We start from the raw sequence: 20,984 nt of genomic DNA, 5'->3' as shown, positions 1-20,984 counted from the left end.
CTTAGAGGTGTGCAGTGCGATTGTCTCGTATGTGTCGAGTCCTGACCCGACCCAGTTCATCCAGAGCGCTTCTGGAAGCGACACGCAGAACTAGCAGGGAAGCTCAGGTCAGGAAACCCGCCGGCCCCTTCCTCCTCCGCTGACTCCTGCTCCGCTTCACACACGGCGGAGGTTTATCACGGCTTTATAGGCCTGCCCTGGGTCATGTATTCATGCCAGGAAGGTGTGTGTGTGTGTGTGTGAGAGAGAAGCTTTCTCTTTTGCAGTGAGGTGTGGCACCGTGACTCATTCTTAAGGAAGCTAAGTCGGAAGCATGAAAGGAGCCCGGTTTCCTGATGTGATGTTGTAGTATCGGCCGCGGTGGCATCGCTCCGGGCAGAGCGAGCCCTGCCACCGTCTTACGTTACACCTCGCTCACCCGAAACACACACACACACACACAAAGCAGTGACGAGGATCGTTGTGTCCAGGAAGCCAGGAGTCTCGGGTGACATTAGGAGGAGTCATTATGATAGTCAAATCCTCCAAACTCCTTTCACCACACACACACACACACACACAGACTCCAGTTGGCTTCTCCAGCGTCTGGACGGGAGAGCTCCGGACCTGAGGCAGAGGAGACCCGTCTCGTTTCTTCCCAGGTGTGTGTTGGCGTTCCTGGGTACCGTGGTTCTCTTTGAGGTAACCGGGCCAGAGAATCCCTTGTTGGAGGAGGCATATATCATATCTATAGGCATCTTTTGTCTAGTTTACTGTATTGTGTGTGTGTGTGTGTGTGTGTAAATGGGACTGCATTTATATAGCGCTTTTCTACCTTAGCGGCACTCAAAGATCTTTTTTTGCTTCTCATTCACCCATTCATACTCGCACTCATACACAAACAGCGCTGGCCGTGCAAGGCGCCGGCCTGCCCATCGGGAGCGACTTGGGGTTCAGAGTCTTGCTCAAGGATACTTTGGCACATGGCCTGGGGGAGTCGGGGATCGAACCGCCGACCTCGCGATTGTGTGTGTTGGTAGTGCAGTAGAGATCTCTCTGTCTGACTACTGAAAGGTGGTGTTGTTCTCAGGGAGTTTCTGTTTCCGCTGCTGTACCATCCACCCTCCTCTCTGTCCCTCTCTCTCTGTCTGTCTCACTCTCTCTCCGTCTCTCTCCGTCTGTCTCCCTCTCTCTCTAGCTTTCCATCTATCCCCTTTTTTCTGTATCCTTCTCTTCAGCTCTTTGTCATTCTCCATCTCTCTAGCTTTCTCCGTCTCTCTCCACCCTCTCATTTCTCACTCCATCGTTCCCTCACTCTCTCTGCCTCCATCTCACTCTTTCCATCTCTCCCTTACTTAGGCTTTTCCTCGCTCATCCCTCCCATCCCAGACTCACTCTTTCTCTTTGTTTTGCTTCTCAGTCCACACATAACGTAGCTAAACATCAGAGAGTTCGCCACAGGGCATTGTGGTAGTTGTAGTGGCGGGATGAGCAAGTGCTGTGGTTGTAGTTCTGGGAAGTCGGCACTCACACTCCCTGGCCTACTCGCGCTCCCGATGTTGACGTGTGTGTGTCGTGAGGGCTTGGTAAAGGTTTCAGGTGGGCTGGTGCAGGGTTGACGGCTGTGTGAGGGTGGTGTTCAGATGTCTCTCTTCGAACTCTCTCTCGTCGGGTTTTCTCTCAATTCATTTCCGTCCTCGCTCTATAACTCTCTCTCTCTTTGTATGAGAGACTGGTCTGTTCTGGCCTGAGAAGGGGTCTAATTCCAGACTTCACGTGTGTGTGTGTGTGTGTGTGTGTGTCTGTGGTATGACCCTGGTGGAGGGCTGCCTGAACCCACTCATGTTCTCCCTTTTTGTCCTCTCAAGCATACCTGAGCCTAAGCAAATATTACTTGTGCGTGTGCGTGTGCGTGTGTGTGTGTGTGTGTGTGTGTGCGTGTGTGTGTGTGTGTGTGTGTGTGTGTGTGGGAGAGTGTGTGTGCACGAAGTGCACTGGATGTGTGTGCTGGATGGATGCTTCGATAAGGCCCAGTGTTTCTGGGTAAAAGTCCAAACCCCTCCAGGACTGGGCTCTGCTGGAGGGTGAAGTGGACCCTGGCCCTGCTCTCCTTTCAGCAGTAGGTTTCCTGTTTGTCGTCAGAACGGTCAGCGGCCTGGACAGTAGGCTCATTTAGCTCCCAGGTCCTCTCCAGACGCCTCCAAGGCTAGCTGCTGGTGCCGTGACAAATGCCCCAAGTGTGAGTGTGCAAACTGCCTGTCTGGGACCAAACAAGGAGGCTTCAGTCCTCCAGTGCTGGCTAGCAGCGGCCAGACAACAGACAGATGTACAGACACAGACAGCTGGCCAGCAGTGTCTCCAGCCTCATAGCCCAGCTCACAGTCTGACTAATGTGCTACTGTATAATGACTGTGTGTGTGTGTGTGCGTGTGTGTGGTCCTGCAGGGTGCCGGCCAGGAGAAGCTGGGGATCTACATCAAGTCCGTGGTGAAGGGTGGAGCAGCCGACATGGTGAGTGATGTCACCATGACCCTGTGACACCACGGTGACTTCATGTGGTCGCTCGCTACAATGACCCGCTTTGTGCCGCCAGGCCAATAACAATCCAGTTAAAGTGTCTTTACTGGGATGACAAACGGGCTGATGTCAAAAGCAATAAGCGTTTAAAGAGCCCACATTATGTACTGTCATCTAGAGTGTAAGGGTTTTCTTAAAAGTTGTTGTTATGCATCACCCAGTGTTTTGCAATGAATTCTCTTTCTCTCTGTCTGTGTGTGTGTGTGTGTAGGACGGCCGTCTGGCAGCAGGGGACCAGCTCCTTAGTGTTGATGGGAGGAGCCTCGTTGGACTCTCACAGGAGAGGTAAGATGCCCAGTACCCCATCCCAGCACCCAGCTCAGTCTAATACCCAACCCAGCCCAGCACCTAGCCTGCGACCCAGCCCAGCACCTAGCCTACTGGGCCTAGCAAAATGTCCTTGTGCTCTTTGTGAGCCAGCGTGGAGTTGGAATTAAACACCCATACAGACTCTCGCAAGTATACACACACATTGGGTGTGATGCTGTATTCATACACGCCTTTACGCATACACACACACACACACACACATACACATACGGAACCATCACACACACATGCACTCACAAACAGAAGCCCTAACACATTCCATTGTACCTGTGCATGTTACAAATGGCAAACAAAGTTGAACACACGGAAATAGTTACACCCACGCATACGCGCACACACAAACACCCCAAATGTTCCCCCTCTAGTGTTAAAGTCATGGAAGTGAAGCCCAGCCACACCCACTTAGGGTCATCTCTGGTTCACACTCGTTCATCCAGTCATATACTGCTGTGTGTGTGTGTGTGTGTGTGTGTGTGTGTTTGTTCTGGACAGGAGCTGCTGTTTAACCACTGTGACTGGGCTCCCATCACTGAGTTAGGATTCCTAGTGTGTGTGTGTGCGTGTGTGTGCGTGTGTGTGTGTTTTTAAAGGGGTGGAGGGAAGGGGGGGTCAGTTAGTGGAAGGGTGTTCCAGCCCGTTTTAATCACAACCATCTGTCTAGTTCCAGCTTTACAATTCCTGCTACACTGACAGCAGGCCAGGCTGGGGAACGAGAGGGGGAGGGGTGGGGGGGGGAGAGAGGAATGGGAAGCGGGAAAGGGGGCGGATGCGTGCACATGTGTATAAACCACGTCTCTTCTAGCTTCCAAACAGACTTATTTAGAACGGTTTGGAAACAAGCATAATGTTCCCTGTGTGGACTGTGAATTCTGGGAGCTGCGGTGCAGTGGACTTGCCTGGCTAAAGAGTAACCAACCCACTGCCTAAGCAAAAACAACTATGATGTTGTGACGCTGTTCCTTTAATGACCCCCCACCCTCTCTCTCTCTCTCTCTCTCTCTCTCTCTCTCTCTCTCTCTCTCTCTCTCTCTCCCTCTCTCCCTCTCTCCCTCTCTCCCTCTCTCTCTCCCTCCCTCCCTCCCCCCACCAGGGCGGCAGAGCTGATGACCAGGACAGGCTCGGTGGTGACTCTGGAGGTCGCCAAGCAGGGCGCCATCTACCACGGCCTGGCCACGCTGCTCAACCAGCCCTCTCCTATGATGCCCAGGGGTAAGGAGACACACCAGGGTAGGAGAGGACAGGGCCAGATGCATGGGGACAGGGGAGACGGGGGAGGGGAGGGGGGAGGATTAGTGTGGACTTCCGCGTGGCGTGCAATCCCCTTTGAGCGGTCACGTGACCAATACAGACCAAAGTCCGTGTCCCACACAACCCAGCAGCTGTGTTGGACTCGGAAACATCTCGTGAGAGACGTGACAATCTGATGATTCTCCATCATCTCTACTCTACCAGAGCCTAACTCTAACCTCTGACCCCTGGTCCCCCCCCCCCCCCTCCCCTCCAGCCTCGGACAGAGGGCGTGACAAGAACGGGAAGTTGAGACCAAAGAGCGAGGGCTTCGAGCTCTACAACAACTCTGTCCAGAACGGCTCCCCTGAGAGCCCCCAGGCGGGCTGGGACTCCTACCCTGAACCAAAGAAGACCAACGAGGAGAGGCTGCTGAAGAACCGGGTGGACCACCGCTCCAGCCCCAACGTCGCCAGTGAGCATCTCCACTCTCTCTGTCATACACAACACACTCTCTCTCTCTCATACCCAACACTCTATTATACCCAACACCCTGTCTATCATACCCAACACTCTCTATTATACCCAACACCCTCTCTGTCATACCCAACACTCTCTCCCTATCATACCCAACACTCTCTCATACCCAACACTCTAGTATACCCAACACTCTCCCTATCATACCAACACTATATCATACCCAACACTCTCTATTATACCCAACACTCTATATCATACCCAACACGCTCCCTATCATACCCAACACTCTAGTATACCCAACACTATATCATACCCAACACTCTATTATACCCAACACTCTCTATATCATACCCAACACTCTCCCTATCATACCCAACACTCTATTATACCCAACACTCTATTATACCCAACACTCTATCATACCCAACACGCTCCCTATCATACCCAACACTCTAGTATACTCAACACTCTCTATATCATACCCAACACTCTCCCTATCATACCCAACACTCTCTATCATACCCAACACTCTCTATTATACCCAACACTCTCTCCCTATCATAACCAACACTCTCTCATACCCAACACTCTAGTATACCCAACACTATTATACCCAACACTCTCTATATCATACCCAACACTCTCCCTATCATACCCAACACTCTCTATCATACCCAACACTCTCTATTATACCCAACACTCTCTCCCTATCATAACCAACACTCTCTCATACCCAACACTCTAGTCTACCCAACACTATTATACCCAACACTCTCTATATCATACCCAACACTCTCCCTATCATACCCAACACTCTCTATCATACCCAACACTCTCTATCATACCCAAAGCTCTCCCTATCATACCCAACACTCTCATACCCAACACTCCTTATCATACCCAACACTCTCCCTATCATACCCAACACCCTCTCTACCATACCCAACACTCTATATCATACCCAACACTCTCTCATACCCAACACTCTATTTTACCCAACACTATATATCATACCCAACACTATCCCTATCGTACCCAACACCCTCCCCATCCTATCCAACACTGTCCCATCCTACCCACCATGCTCTGTGTGTTCCAGACCAGAGCCAGAGTCCTGCTGGCAAGGCTGTGTACCCCGGCGGCCCCGGGACCAAGATCACCTCCGTCTCCACTGGCAACCTCTGCGCCGATGTGAGTAACCACGGCAACCGCCGCCACATCACCCCAGTGTGGAATGTGTCGCATTTGTGTGTGTGTCTAAGGCCTGAAGATATCACCAACATACAAGCCTGTTAATACACTCACTTCTGTCTGACACATATGGTAGTGTGGTACTGCTGGAATCACATACTGATACTGAAGCTAATGTTATGGGTTCATTTAGACACTTGTATCTAATGGACATACAGAAGGGGATACAAACCTGGATCTGCAGTCAAATGCTCTAACCACTGAGCTATACCCATCCCCAGTGTGCTAGTGGTAGTGTGTTTCACTGTGACAGTGTGTTTCTGGGATTGAAGAGTGTGTTTCTTGGATTGCAATAGGCAGGACTTGCAGGCCTGCTAGTCTGCTCATTGTATAAAGACCAGCCAGTGTGGAGGACTTAGCAGGACAGGACAGAATGTTCCGGGGGATCCCTGACATGGCCACAACAACACTGTCACGCTATCCTGTTTCTCATTACTCCCTGTAATACATCCTAATCAGTTGGAGAGCCGCTAACCGCTAGCTCTCATTAGCCCATAACTATGCATAATGCAATCTAATTAGCTCGCAAACCGCTGGCTCTACTGATCTCTATCTTATAAACGTCTTAATCAGCTTGCTATTCACATAACACTATTAACCTGTCACTGACATTCTATACATACTATTAGCCTATCAGCAACATTTTGAAAAATCCAGTGATTGCCCTGATTGCACACACATTACTATTCCCTCTGTGTGAGACACACACACACACACACAAACACACACACACACACACTGTTGAACGCAAACTCCCCAGCTGTAAGCATTTCTAACCTTGGATTATAATTTGCAATCCCCCCCCCCCCCCCCCCCCCCACTACCAACTCCCATCCCAATCCTAGGATGAGCCCTCCCCCCCTCGCCCAGAGGCCTACCCCATCCCCACCCAGACCTACCCCAGGGAGTACTTCACCATCCCAGCCTCCAAGAGCCAGGACCGCGTGGGGCCCGGGCCAGGCCAGCACTGGCACGGCCCCGACGACAGGGGCCACCCCGTCGCCATGGAGGAGCACCTCAACAACAGCATGGCCATGCAGGTCAGAGGAGAGAGGAGTCTGAGTTCTGTTGTTGCCCTCTTCTAGGCTTCTGAAGACTTATGTTGCTCTTCTTTCTCTGTGCTTAATGTCTATTAAAGCCGAATTCATTATGACTCGATGCTTGGTTGTGTTTAGTCCCTGTGCTTTAAATTAGGGCTGAATGTTAACGCATTAATCTTTGGAATTCATTTGACATGTTTAACGCATTCAAAATAATGTAGCGCTATTAACGCAATACCTTTTTTGCGTCTATTACAAACACGATAAGCCTCAGTTTTAACCACTTCCTGTTATGGCGGCTGTTGTGAGTGGCGGAGCCAAGTCCCCCTGGCATGATGGAGAAAGACAACGGTGGAGCTTTAGGAGGAAAGTTTACATTTAAAAAGTATCCGGATGGTATTTTGGACAAAACAAAAGTGGTCTGTACAATTTGCAAAGTCAAATTCAAATAGCATAGAAGCAATTCGTCTTCAGTTTATCATATAAAAGCAAAACACCCAGGAATTATTGACGTTACTAGCGAGGCAACAAGACAGCCTTGCCTATCTACGTTACTTCTTTTGGACTTTTGCCTGAAGTTCTAAGCTGATCCAGTATTTTTGATAACCTTCAGGGTTTAAACTTCAAATATTCACCGTGCACTTAAACACTTTGTTGTTTAAAGTTGCTGTATATACAGTTAGGTCCATAAATATTTGGACATTGACACAATTTTCATCATTTTGGCTCTGTATACCACCACAATGGATTTGAAATGAAACAATCAAGATGTGCTTTAAGTGCAGACTTTCAGCTTTAATTTCAGGGTATTTACATCCAAATCAGGTGAACGGTGTAGGAATTACAATACATTTTATATGTGGCCACCCCCTTTTTAAGGGACCTAAAGTAATTGGACAATTGGCTGCTCAGCTGTTCCATGGCCAGGTGTATGTTATTCCCTCATGGGAGTTCGTTATTTCATTGACAAGGAGCAGAAAAAAGGTCTAGAGTTCATTTCAAGTATGGTATTTGTGTTTGGAATCTGTTGCTGTCAACTCTCAATATGAAGTCCAAAGAGCTGTCACCATCAGTGAAGCAAGCCATCGTTAGGCTGAAAAATCTAAACAAACCTATCAGAGAGATAGCAAAAACATTAGGTGTGGCTCAATCAACTGTTTGGTACATTCTTAAAAAGAAAGAACGCACTGGTGAGCTCAGCAACACCAAAAGACCCGGAAGACCATGGAAAACAACTGTGGTGGATGACAGAAGAATTCTTTCCCTGGTGAAGAAAAACCCCTTCACAACAGTTGGCCAGATCAAGAACACTCTCCAGGAGGTAGGCGTATCTGTGTCAAAGTCAAAAATTAAGAGAAGACTTCACCAGAGTAAATACAGAGGGTTCACCACAAGATGTAAACCATTGGTGAGTCTCAAAAACAGGAAGACCAGATTAGAGTTTGCCAAAAAACATCTAAAAGAGCCTGTACAGTTCTGGAACAACATCCTATGGACAGATGAGACCAAGATCAACTTGTACCAGAATGATGGGAAGAGTATGGAGAAGGGAAGGAACTGCTCATGATCCAAAGCATACCACCTCATCAGTGAAGCATGGTGGAGGTAGTGTTATGGCGTGGGCATGTATGGCTGCCAATGGAACTGGTTCCCTTGTATTTATCGATGATGTGACAGCTGACAAAAGCAGTAGGATGAATTCTGAAGTGTTTCTGGCAATATTATCTGCTCAGATTCAGCCAAATGCTTCAGAACTCATAGGACGGCGCTTCACAGTGCAGATGGACAATGACCCGAAGCATACTGCGAAAGCAACCAAAGAGTTTTTTAAGGCAAAGAAGTGGAATGTTCTGCAATGGCCAAGTCAATCACCTGACCTATATCCAATTGAGCATGCATTTCACTTGCTAAAGACAAAACTGAAGGGAAAATGCCCCAAGAACAAGCAGGAACTGAAGACAGTTGCAGTAGAGGCCTGGCAGAGCATCACCAGGGACGAAACCCAGCGTCTGGTGATGTCTATGGGTTCCAGACTTCAGGCTGTCATTGACTGCAAAGGATTTGCAACCAAGTATTAAAAGTGACAATTAGATTTATGATTATGTTAGTTTGTCCAATTATTTTTGGTCCCTTAAAAAGGGGGGGGGGACATATAAAATGTGTTGTAATTCCTACCCCGTTCATCTGATTTGGATGTAAATACCCTGAAATTAAAGCTGAAAGTCTGCACTTAAAGCACATCTTGATTGTTTCATTTCAAATCCATTGTGGTGGTATACAGAGCCAAAATGATGAAAATTGTGTCAATGTCCAAATATTTATGGACCTAACTGTATTTGATGGGAATGACTATTCTGTAGTTCCCAGGAGATGCTGTTTACAGTTCACAAGATGTCATAAAATGTTCAATTTAAAATATACTTAATGTACATGTATGTAAACTTGTTTTACATGATGATAACGAGCTCGGGAACAATGCGATTAATTTAGATTAATCACAGCATATGGTGCGAATAATTAGTACATTTTTTGTTAATCGATTCCCAGCCCTACTTTAAATGCATGTTGTGTGCTTGTGTGCCCTCCCCTCCCCAGCGAGTGGCCCAGTCTCAGGAGGACCTGCAAGGAGGGGGCTACCCCCCTCCAGGGGGGCTGAGGCCAGAGGACCTGGTGCACCTGCAGCACCACAGGGAGGCGGAGTTCCAGCGGGAGGCAGAGTTCCAGCGGGAGGCGGAGTTTCAACGGGAGGCAGAGTTCCAGAGAGAGGCTGAATTCCAGCGAGGGGGGGGCGACCACTGGGGGAACCACGGCAACCACGGTCAGGTGTCGTCGTCGGTGGAGTCGTCCACCTCCAGCCAGGAGCACCTCAACTACTCCTCCTCCTCCAAGACCCCCGGCAACCACAAGAGTGGCCCCGGCCGCTGGAAGACCCCCAACGCCCCCCACCCCGGACCCGCCGCCCCCCAGCCCTCGCGCTCCGACCTACCCCCTCCCCCGCCGCCTCCTCCCCCCGTCCACTATCCGGACTTCGAGGCCCAGCCCGACCTCCCCCCGCCCCCGCCTCCGTCCGCGGGCCCCTCCCAGGCGGCCCTGGCGGCCGAGCGCAGGAAGCGGGAGGAGCAGCAGCGCTGGTACGAGAAGGAGAAGGCCCGGCTGGAGGACGAGAGGGAGAGGAAGAGGAGGGAGCAGGAGAGGAAGCTGGGCCAGATCCGCAACCCCGCCGTGCCCCTGAACAACAACAACGCCAGCCAGCCCCCGCCGCAGCACCAAGCCCCGCCCCCCTCCATGCCCCAGGCCTACCTGCCCCCCCAGCCCCAGCCCTACCTCCCCCCCCAGCCCCCCAGGCCGGCGGAAAAAGTATCCAGCCTGCCCCGCACGGCCGTGGCTCCCGGCCCCCCCCAGGACACGGTGATCAGGGAGCTCCTCCCCCAGCAGCAGCCACGCACCATCGAGAGACGAGACCTCCAGTACATCACCATCAGGTGGGCGGAGTTCGGAACCAAACCACAGTTGGTGGGGCATCCGGATGGCTAGTTTGAATCCCTGAACGCCGCTCCAATTAGCGGACGGCAGAGGACGTGCCGTCATTGTAGTGTGGTGTCAGCGATGGTTCTTTGTTCTCTGTGAGATTTTTGTGATGGCACTCGGGAGCCAGCCAGGTGACTGACCCCCCCCCCCCCTCCTCTCCGCCCCCCTCCACAGCAAGGAGGAGCTGTCGTCCAGCGACAGCCTGTCACCCGACCCCTGGAAGAGAGACGCCAGGGAGAAGCTGGAGAAACAACAGCAGCTCCACATAGTAGACCTGCTGGACAAGGAGATCCAGGATCTACAGGTAGGAGTAGATTCCCAGTAAAGTGCATATACAGTAGAGTAGACTAGAGCCCGACCGATATTATCGGCCGATATTAGGCATTTTCCAAACTATCGGTATCGGCATTTATAATGTCCGATAAATGAATATTGATTAAAAAAAGAAAGAATTACTGACAAAACACCCTTCAACCATGTTATGAGTATTGGCGTTGCATAGTTTGTCCACCAGAGGTCATTCTACAACGTCCCTATTGGCAACACTCGTGTTTAGAACGCCACAAACCCTACAACCAGCTGATCCAGTCAGTCGGGCAGAGTGTTAGGGAAATCTGTTTATGTTTTGTTACGCAGTTCTGGATGTTTTTATGTTGTTGTTTTTTAAAATATATATATATCGGATTTTTTAAATACCAAATATTTTTATTGGTATCGGCCTTAAAAATCCTTTATCGGTTGCGCTCTAGAGTAGACACACAATAGAGGAGAGTAGACACCGCAGAGTAGACCAGCGCCTAACAGATGCACAAAGTGGTTTCCCCCAGCGCTTGCCGACCCTGACCCCTGGTTGTGTGTGTGTGTGTGTGTGTGTCCAGGCCAAGCCGGAGCGCACAGCGGAGGAGAGCGACCGCCTGAGGAAGCTGATGCTGGAGTGGCAGTTCCAGAAGCGTCTGCAGGAGTCCAAGCAGAGCGACGAGGACGAAGAGGAGGAGGACGACGAGGACGTGGACACCATGATGATCATGCAGAGGCTGGAGGCTGAGAAGAGGGCACGGGTAAGGCCGGGGGCTGGGGGGTGTGGGGTTGGGGTTGGGAGGTAGGGCTAGTACGGTACTGTGTGTCCACAAGGTAGCCGCAAGGCTGGGTGTTTACAGGAGAGAGGAATCCGGTGCCGTCACCCTCGCAAATGCTACGACCCTCGAGCGTTCTGACTGGCACTCTGACTGGGCTGCGTCTGGCTGGCTGCTACATTGCTTTACCTCATCGCTTTGCCATGCTGCTAAGCTGCTGATGCCTGGTTGGCCGCGTAGGTGGGGGGCGAGGGTGAAACCCTCACGATTGGTCCATTCCGCAGGGAGTGTGGTTGTGTGAGAGCCAGTCTCCCTGCCACGCCCTCCTGCTACCCGGGCTCTCCTCCCAGAGTGGGGCCTCTCGGCTGGCCGCTCTGACACCGTCAACAGAGGAAGTAGCTGGCGTTACCACGCATTGTTGTGGCCAGGCCCGGCTCATGCCCAGGGGAGGGAGGGAGGGTGCGTGTGTGTGTGTGTGTGGGGGTGGGGGGTGTATGCTTCTCTCTGTTTGTGTGTGTGTGTATGTATGTCTAATGGGAGAAAGACGGACATTTCTTCATCCGGAGCTCTGAGGAGGGGCTGGGGCTGGCTCCACCAGAGGAGCTATGCCAGGACGGGGCGGGGCAACCCACTGACGTTAATCAAAGCCACACTGACGGAGGGAATGTTCCCGTGGCAACACTTCACTGCCGTTTTAAACCACAGCAATGTTTTCACTTTTATCTTCTCTCTGACCCCTCCTTTCCTCCCTCCTTCCTCCCTCCCTCCTCCTGTTTTGATTTCTCTTTATTTACTCCCTCCCTCACTCTCTCCTCCTCCTCCTCCTCTCTGTTTTTCACTCTGTTTGGTTTCTTCTCCAGCAGCAGACTGCTGTGCCAGCAGCTATCTCTGTTCTAGACTTGGTACGTTCTTCTTCTTAACACACACGTAACTCTTCCCCCTCCACTACTTCCTGTCTACTTCCTGTTTTGGCTACACCCGTGTTTCCTGTTTGCTCATACTCACCACCCCCCCCTCTCTACCCTCCATCTAACCTGGGGGTTGGGACTGCGCCTCTCATCTGGGTGTGTGTGATGGGGGGGGTGCAGAGCTGGGAGCAGAGCAGCCAGTCACTGGGGCTGAAAGGGCTATTGGGATGAAGGGAGTGCGGGGGGGTGGGCTATCCTGGGGTGCTTGATGCTGGTTGGCTGTTAGGTCTGTCTGTCTGTGGTGGAAACTCTGCTGCTGTGGAACGTCTTCATTCACATGTCCGTCCCACCCCCTCCACCAGAGGAAGCAGCGTCCCAGAGTCCCCCCAGCAGCAGGGCTGTTTCAGGGCAGGCAGAGGCGTGGCTCTGGGCTGTGGGAAGGGGGGGTGGGGCCTATGCATGGAGAGGGAGGGGCCTGTGCATGCTTCACTGCCACCTCCCTCCTCCTCCTCTGCCGAAGGGGGCGTTGCCTGCATGAGGGGTTCATCGTGGTGCTGTGGTGACCATCCATCCATCCATCTCTTCCTCTCATCTTGGCTGTGTGTGGTGGTTGATGGACAGCCTGGCTAGCATGGCTGTGTTCTACTGTGCTGGACATCTGTGTTCTACTGTGCTGGACATCTGTGTTTTACTGTGCTGGACATCTGTGTTCTACTGTGTTCCACTGTGCCGGACTTCAATGTTTGTGTCTCATTATGTTTTATTGCCTGTCCAACTCGGGTGGACTTGAGTAAAGTGACTAGCTCTGTCTGCCTTGGTGGCGTAAATCAATTGCGCCTAAAGTAACCAGAGACGAGGTCTAGTTCAGGGTTCAAAGCTCAAATTGTCTATCAAGCTACCAACTTATAGAATGTTTAGGTTCACTACAGTATGGCAGTGTGGTACTAAATATAATGTGTGTGTGTGTGGTGTGTATGTGCATCTGTGTGGTGTGTTTGTGCGTGCATGCCTGTGTGTGCGTGTGTGTGTGTGCGGCCACAGTTGCAGGACGAGGAGAGGCGGCGTAAGCAGCAGCTGGAGGAGCTGCGTCAGCGCGAGGCCGAGGAGCGCTCCAAGCAGGAGGAGGAGAGGAGGTGGAGGGAGGAGGAGCGGGTCAGACGGGAGACGGACGAGAAGGTACACACACTCGCACTCACGCACACACACACACGCTCACTCACACACGCTCACTCGCACACACGCTCACTCACACACTCACCTGTCATGTCATGGGGAGTGTGTGTGTGAGGCCTACAGTGATGGCTGCAGTCTTACGCTGTCGCTGTCAGGCAGCTGTCAAACCACTCATAACCTGATTGATGATGATGATGTTGATGATGCTGATAACCATTACAATGACCTTGAAGATGATGTCCAACTGCATGTTGTCATGACCCCCCACCCTCCCTTTGTTATGGTGATGTAAGTTTGTTATGGACCCCCCCAACACCCCCATTTAAAGCATGGGACTCCCATTTTGTCACGGTTGTTGTTGTTGTTATGGTTATTATTGTTGTCGTCAGTGTCAGGTTTTCGTTCATTTATTTACGGAATCTTCAGTTTGTTGGGAAGGTCATCCTCATCCCATCCGGCATTGCTTCAGAATGCTGTCGGAATGCCTCCCTGTCCCTACCCTACCATGCACACACACACACACACGCACACACCATCTGTGACCCTCCCTTAGCCCAACCACCCTCTCATCATACACCCCTCAAGACCCCCCTCCCCCCTACTCCGCCAGCACACTCTAACCCCAGGGCCAGCCCAGGCCGGTCCTGAAGCAGAGCCCGTCCCAGAGAGAGGTCCCCCGCCCTGGAGGAGCCCTCTGTCCTGCAGACCCTCGGAGCCTAGCCAGAGCACCAGCAGCAGCCCCAGAACCCCCCTAGAGAAGCAGGCCTGGACAGCCCCCTCTCTCTAGACACCTGTAGAAGTGTTACACACCCACAGACACAAAGCAGTCTGCCCTTAAGGTTCTCTCTCTCTCTCTCTCTCTCTCTCTCTCTCTCTCTCTCTCTCTCTCTCTCTCTCTCTCTCTCTCTCTCTCTCTCTCTCTCTCTCTCTCTCTCTCTCTCTCTCACACACTCACGCTTACTCGCTCACACACACACACACACTTCCAGGGTGGAGGATGGCTCATCAGGCCTCAAGGCAGCCACGCCCGTAGTTTAATCCAGTCAGGCATTGCGAGCCCAATGAGAGCAGGCCCAGAAACAGGTGTCAGCCAATTGTAGGCATTCTAACAGGCCGATTCTCCCCCCCCCCCCGTAGAGGAGGCAGGAGGAGGAGTATTACACCCGCCTGGAGGCGGGGCGTCGGAGACAGCACGAGGAGGCGGAGCGCCGGCTGCTGACGCCAGACGAGCCGGGTCTGTACCGGCCACCCCTCCCCCAGGACTACCAGCTCCCCTCCCCCGCCTCCCCCACTAACACCCCCCTGTCCCAGCCCCCGCCCCCCCCCGCCCCAGAGGAACACCTCCTACCTCAAAACGCAGGTGGTCTCCCCCGACACCCTGTACACCGCCAAGTTTGTCTCCTACGGGGGCGAAGAGGAAGAGGAGGAGGAGGAGGAGGAAGATTCCGCAACGGTGGTTGCCGCGGGGATGGGCCTAGCAGGTCAGGTTAAGATGGCCGCCACCAGGAAGTCGTACGGCGACCTCCCGCCCGCTCGCAAGCCGCCGCCCACTGCGCGCAAGCCCCGCCCAGTCTCGGACGGGATCTTCCTGTCCAGCTCGTTCAATGCCAACAGTACTGGCCACACCCCCCCTATCCCCGCCAAACCCGGCTACGCCCCCAAAGGTAGAGACGCACGGAGCGGGAGCGGAGAGGGGCGCACGTCTCGCTCCACCCCTCCCCCCCTCCCTTTCATTCATTTAATTTGTTCCTCCTCTCGTTCATGTTGTCATTTTCGTTAGTTTTTTTTTTCAGTAGGGAGGCTTTCTGCCTTCGTTGTTCCTCCTTTTCTCTCTCTCTCGCTCTCTTTTGTCGTTTTCTCTCTCTCCTTTTGTGTGTGTTCCATTAGTTCAATACTCTGTCCGTCAATCAAGTCGAAATTTGACTCCTCCCATTTTTCATCCGTTTCCCTTCTAGTTTGATCGTTTTAGAAATTCTCCCTCTTCTAGCAAATCAGATTCCGTTTTTATTTCCATTTTCCATTTTTGTCTCGTTTATATTTGTCCGTTCGTTCACCCCGTCCCCTCTGCCTCCAACGAATCACCCTAGCGGAGTAAAAGCAATCGATAAAGACCTGTGATTCGCTGTGCACTAAGGCCCGAGAACCAATCATAGTACTGTTGGTGTTGTAGCTGGTCCGCCTCCGTGTGTGTTTGGTTGTGCTGTCTGGGGGTGTGGTCGCCCGCCGTCCCGCCCCCTCCCCCCACCCTGCGGCCTCTGGCCCTGCTTGCCGGTTGGTTGGCTTAGGGAGGGACACACTGGCTTCATACAGACGACGAACCAATCATCGAGGAGCACCTCCTCTGCCACGCCCCCTCCCACTCATACACTCTTGGCATTCTGGGTAGCGGATCTGTTGAGGGGCGCCCCCTACTGGTTAGTGGCTGTTAGGTCTGTCTGGGTCCTCAACACTTGATAGGTACAGACCATCTCATGCTGTCTACGATGAAGTTTATAGCACCCTCTGCTGGACAGTGATAGAACTCAATTATTATAATCAATCTTGCACATTTCAATCCTATGAGGCATTTCAGATGCTTTGCCAAGAGATTATTTGTCAAGTATTGCAACTTAATGTTCAGCAACCTCGCTGAGAGAGATTTATGAAAGTGTCTAGCAAACTGGAAAGTGTGTTAAGTTCACTTCCCAAATCCTAGTTTCGAGGCATCGTTGAGTCTGCTACGGCTGACCACATGCTCCCCAGAGAGAACAGTTAGGTCCACAGCCTTAGAAGTCTAGAGGATCTATACTGAGACCCAGTGGATGCTTGACACAGCCATAGACCAGAGGGCGCTCGCAATGCAACACAACCTAACACTGCCCTGTACCACAGGCCACGTGACTGACTGCCTGCATGTAACACACACACACACACACACTCCCACGCGCACATACCCACAGAGACACCCCAGTATGAATGATGTTGTCTGGGCCTACTGGGAGCAGGTGTTGCATTCCATCGCTCAACGTTTGAGGGGATAATCATTAACCCTGCCCCCCCCCCTCCCTCCCTTCCCCACCACCCCTTCCCCAGTCACATCACCATCATTTTGTATTCATTTATTCTGCACCCCCCTCCCGACCCTCACTACGCGAAGCACTGCCGAACGGCTTGTCAGTCAGCCTGATATCCATTGCTTTAACTGCCTTGGCTAAGCTTTAGCTCCTTTATCTGCTCTCTTTCTCTCTCTCTGTCTCTGTCTCTGTCTGTCTGTCTGGTTGTCTTGACTTGTCTGTCTGTCCCTCTGCTGTAGCCGTCAATGTCCCTGCCTGATCTGTCCGTCTGTTGATTTGTCTGTCTCTCTCACTGCTTTGTTTAACTGTCTGTTTCTGTCTGTCCGTGCCTTTAGTTGTCTCAAGTATGGCCGTTGTCTTGAGTATTGTCTTTGTCTGCCTGACTCTGTATGATGCCTTATCTTCTTACACAGTTTAACATTCCCAGAAGGCTCTTCGGTGGTTCAGGTGACCAATCGGCACCTGGATCCCCGGCCTCCCTGGCTTCTAACCTTGTTACATCACCTTCAGGTGACTTTACTGGCACTGTCGGGTCAACGCAGCTCTCTGATAGGACCAGGCTTGTCTGGCTCCAGCCAATGAGACAGCTAGTCACTATTATATTCTCATCTGAGAGAACACCAGACCCCCATGTAGTCTGTTATGTCTGAGAAAGTGGCTGGTTCCTGTTGTTCTGGCCCAGAGGTCACTGGGGTCAGTCTAACCAGTGGAAGTGTAGACTAGTGTCTGGTTCCAGAGAGCGCTGACCCTGCCAGTAGAACCCTGACAGGGTTCTCGCTCGTCCTTGTGTCAGCGTCTACCACGACCTCTCCCTCATCGTGAGCCGACATGTGTCTGGGCTCTGGTTGTGCTTCCGTCCCTCAAACTGGGCTGGAGCACAACCAGAGGATGGACAGCTGTTAGAATGGCTACGTACGACCAGAGATGCCATGCGGCTCACATGCTAGCCCAGCTAGGCCTTGTCTAACCTTGCCCTGGTCTATCCTGGCTGGATTTTGTCTATACTGGTCTGGTGTGGTACAGGTTGTGACTGACACAGGGACCGGTGAGCCCAACGATGAACACGGTGTGTCACAGGTGGAGGTCACCACCTAGGGTCAAGGGTCAGACGACACAGCGGTTGACCTCGTCCTGTGGCCCCCTCCCCCGCTCTCTCTAGTTCCACAGCCTGCTGCTTTTTTTCGGGTGAACGCTTCTAACTCGCACTGCTCAACTCGCCCACGCTCTGGCTCCTGCCTACCTAACGCTCGTATCCTCTCTGTGGGAACACTCGGGGTGTAGAACGTTCTGGGATGTTGCCTCAAAGCTGCTGGGTACGATCGAGGGTCAAGTCGGGGCTGTCCCGAACTGGCTCAGTGATGCCATTTAGACAGGACATGCTGACCTAATCCTAAATAGTAGAGTCTGAGCCCGTTTTTAATGGGAAGCTGTGGGAATTGGTGGTGACCTTGAGTGACCCAGCAGCTTTCTGGTGCTGTAGCTGTTGCTAGTCCTCACCTGCTGTGATGCCCATCTAACTGTCTCTCCTGACCGTGGCGCGATTGCAGGATTTAACTCATACACTGGAAACCCAGCAGGAGTTGTAGGAGCGGGAGAGCTCTACAAAGACCCGCGGGAGAAATGGACGAAAAGGTGCGGCCTGACGTTTATTTTTTGTCTGTCCTCCTCCTCTCTTCTGGCTTTTGGCGTTGTGGGTTATCTGTAGTTTGTTGGCCCTCTGGTGATGGTTAGTGTGTGTTTTTTGGTCATTCCAGTGGTCAGGAGCAGGAGAACGCTAACCCTGGCGGAGCCCCGGAGAGCCTGACCTTTAAGGAGCGCCAGCGGCTCTTCTCCCAGGGCAAGGAGATCTCCAACAAGGTCAAGGCTTCACGCAAACTTATGGAGCTGGAGAACGAACTCAACACCAAACAGTAGAGACCGGACCCCTCCGGAGGAAGAGCCAGAGGGCCTAGAAACCCCCATCACCTTCCCTCTCCCCCTCTCGAGTGACAGGATGGAGAAACCTGACGTTCTTCTTCACTAACCGGTCTCATCTGTGCGTGTGCATTCTTTTTTTTTATATTCTTGAATAACTGGACCCTTTACGTACAATTTTGATGTATCGTGGCAATAGGAGAGACCTCTATGGCTTAAATTTTCCCTCTTTAAACTATCAAAGATATATTATGATGAAGCACTGTAAAAATGTTTTAATTTCTTCTAGTGAGACAAATTTGACATTACAATGAAGGGGGATATATTTTTGTTTGTAAAATGGCTCTTGGGTTCGGGATAAGATTTTTGCTCATTTAAATTTTTTAAAATAGCTTACTGTAATGTGGACTATTTTATGGTGTTATTTTATGCTCTTTTCTGCATTACATATTTTCACTTTTAATTTCTTCTTGTTTAAATAAATGCCCAAGTGTACCAGACCAATCTTTTTTTAGTTAACTTTTTCTGACGATTCTCGGTGATTGATGAGTAATTTTGTCCATTCTGGTTTGCCATACACTGTTTCTTCATTCCTTAGAGAGTGTGGGGGGTTTTAACTCTAGAAGGTTCTATGACATCACTTCCTCCTGTATAAACTGGTTTACTGAGTCCTGGTGGATCTTCCTAAGTGCACAGTCACCTTGTAAATAAATCTCTGGTTTTCACTTTCTGCTGCTGTTAGTAGCAGCTTCTTAGGCCACAGTTTGATCTTCAGAGCGCCCCAGGTCAGAGATGATGGACCAGACTGCCCAGAGCTACTGCCTCCAGCAGCACATTTTATACACGCGTGTTGTAGGAGCTCACTGACACCCAGACCCTCCACCCTCACCCCTCTACATGTCAGCAGTCTGGAGCGGGCTCATCAGTTTTATAATGTTTTCTACCCCCCCACCCTACGCCCATCCTCTAACTTTTAGTACTGGTTTTCTTTGTTTGAAGAAATTAATAGTCATTTGCAGAGTTGTGTGAAATTTGAGCGGTTGTATACATTTTGCCAGAATGATGACAAATTACATCCTTTGTTAATAAGAGGAGATGACTTCAATCTCAGTTCAAATTATAAATACAATTTTAATTACGGAAGAATCTTCACGTGAATTGCAGGTATTTATTTTGAACCTTATCTAAATGTCTTGCGCAGATTCTGTTCAATTATCTACAATGTATAAATGATTATAATAAAGAACTTAGATTTGGGACCTATACTGTAAGGTAAAATAACTGTAATAACTGTTCTTTATCAATGATCTGGTGTTTGTCATGAACCTGGATCACTTGCATCTCCTCTCTGTCTGCGTGACTCCATTTTGTGTGTAAATATTCTTTCTTCCAGGAGAGTGTGGACCAGACTCTTACTGATAGGACAACAGTCAATAGCTTCTGTTCTCTGCTCTCAAGGTATTACCTGATGTGTACACACTTGTGTTCCCACCACCTTTTAGGTTACAAACTGAATCATTTCAATGGGTTCATGTTAGCCTTTTGTAAATCATTAATAAATACAGATTTTACAACATGCTGGTACTTGGTACAGTTTTGTATAAAAAGGTTAAAACATTTGTGGTTTACATTTTCATTGTAGGAGTTTGTATTTAAAGGGATGGGGTTTCATGATGTATTTCCTGTCTCATACGATTTGATCAAACTTTAAATGGAAGGTGCTTGGGATTGAGCTCTGATCTTAAGGACCAGAAACAATTCCATTATTCACAATTACACTATCAGTGGACCAGAAACCATTTATACAGATTTAAAAATGCTAAGATGGTTATTGAAAGCACAAGCAGTGCATGCTTGTGCTTTCACTAAGACCTGTAGCAGCAGTACCCATGTCTATAGCAGGAAAATGGCAAACTTAAAATTACATACTAAATTATCCAGTAGTAATCCATATATTTTTGGGACAGTCTGTTACTTATTACACGAAAGTACGAACAAACCCAAGATTTTAAAAGTGAACGTTTATTTGCATGGCCCAAAACCATTGTGAAAACCACATTGAAATGTTAGTCAAACACTGACTATGTCGCAGAATTTTTGAACAATGCTATTGAATCAAAGCATTCACAATTGTTGAGGTTGAACAAAAGTATACATCCCACCAAATTATGAAAATGAAATGAATACAATACTGATACAAGGTTTGGATTACAACCTTGTAACCATGTAACAATCAAAATGTGAATGGTTTCTAACGAACACATCAATATTGTAGTACAGTATCTTCCATATACCCTTGGTAAAGTACAACTTTTCCCCTACAATAAAACAATTATTCAGATCAAACCATGTGAACCATTTTGAAGTGCCAAGTTTCCAGATAATATGTTACTTCATCACTACCATTTGAGTGCAAATGAACGTATTAAGATGCATCTCAAAGCCTCTCAA

The 20,984-nt window shown here is 50.3% G+C and overlaps 1 protein-coding gene across 1 annotated transcript; it reads left to right on the top strand.

Annotated features, from left to right (window-relative positions):
• Nucleotides 1–2,400: 2,400 nt before the first annotated feature.
• LOC134025225 (afadin-like) lies at nt 2,401–20,109 on the top strand (the record flags this gene model as incomplete). Its single annotated transcript, XM_062468124.1, is given in 15 exon segments — nt 2,401–2,490; nt 2,768–2,841; nt 3,977–4,095; nt 4,391–4,588; nt 5,693–5,784; nt 6,690–6,884; nt 9,480–10,366; nt 10,587–10,716; nt 11,291–11,470; nt 12,346–12,387; nt 13,435–13,569; nt 14,704–14,883; nt 14,885–15,230; nt 18,167–18,251; nt 18,374–20,109. Coding segments are annotated over 15 exon segments (2,913 nt in total), but the record flags the coding sequence as incomplete, so codon positions are not given.
• Nucleotides 20,110–20,984: the final 875 nt, after the last annotated feature.

The sequence above is a fragment of the Osmerus eperlanus genome, chromosome 8 (genome assembly GCF_963692335.1).
Source record: "Osmerus eperlanus chromosome 8, fOsmEpe2.1, whole genome shotgun sequence".
NCBI lineage: Eukaryota > Metazoa > Chordata > Actinopteri > Osmeriformes > Osmeridae > Osmerus > Osmerus eperlanus.
The sequence above is the reverse complement of the archived record's forward strand: the minus strand, read 5'-3'. Positions and strand labels throughout refer to the sequence as shown.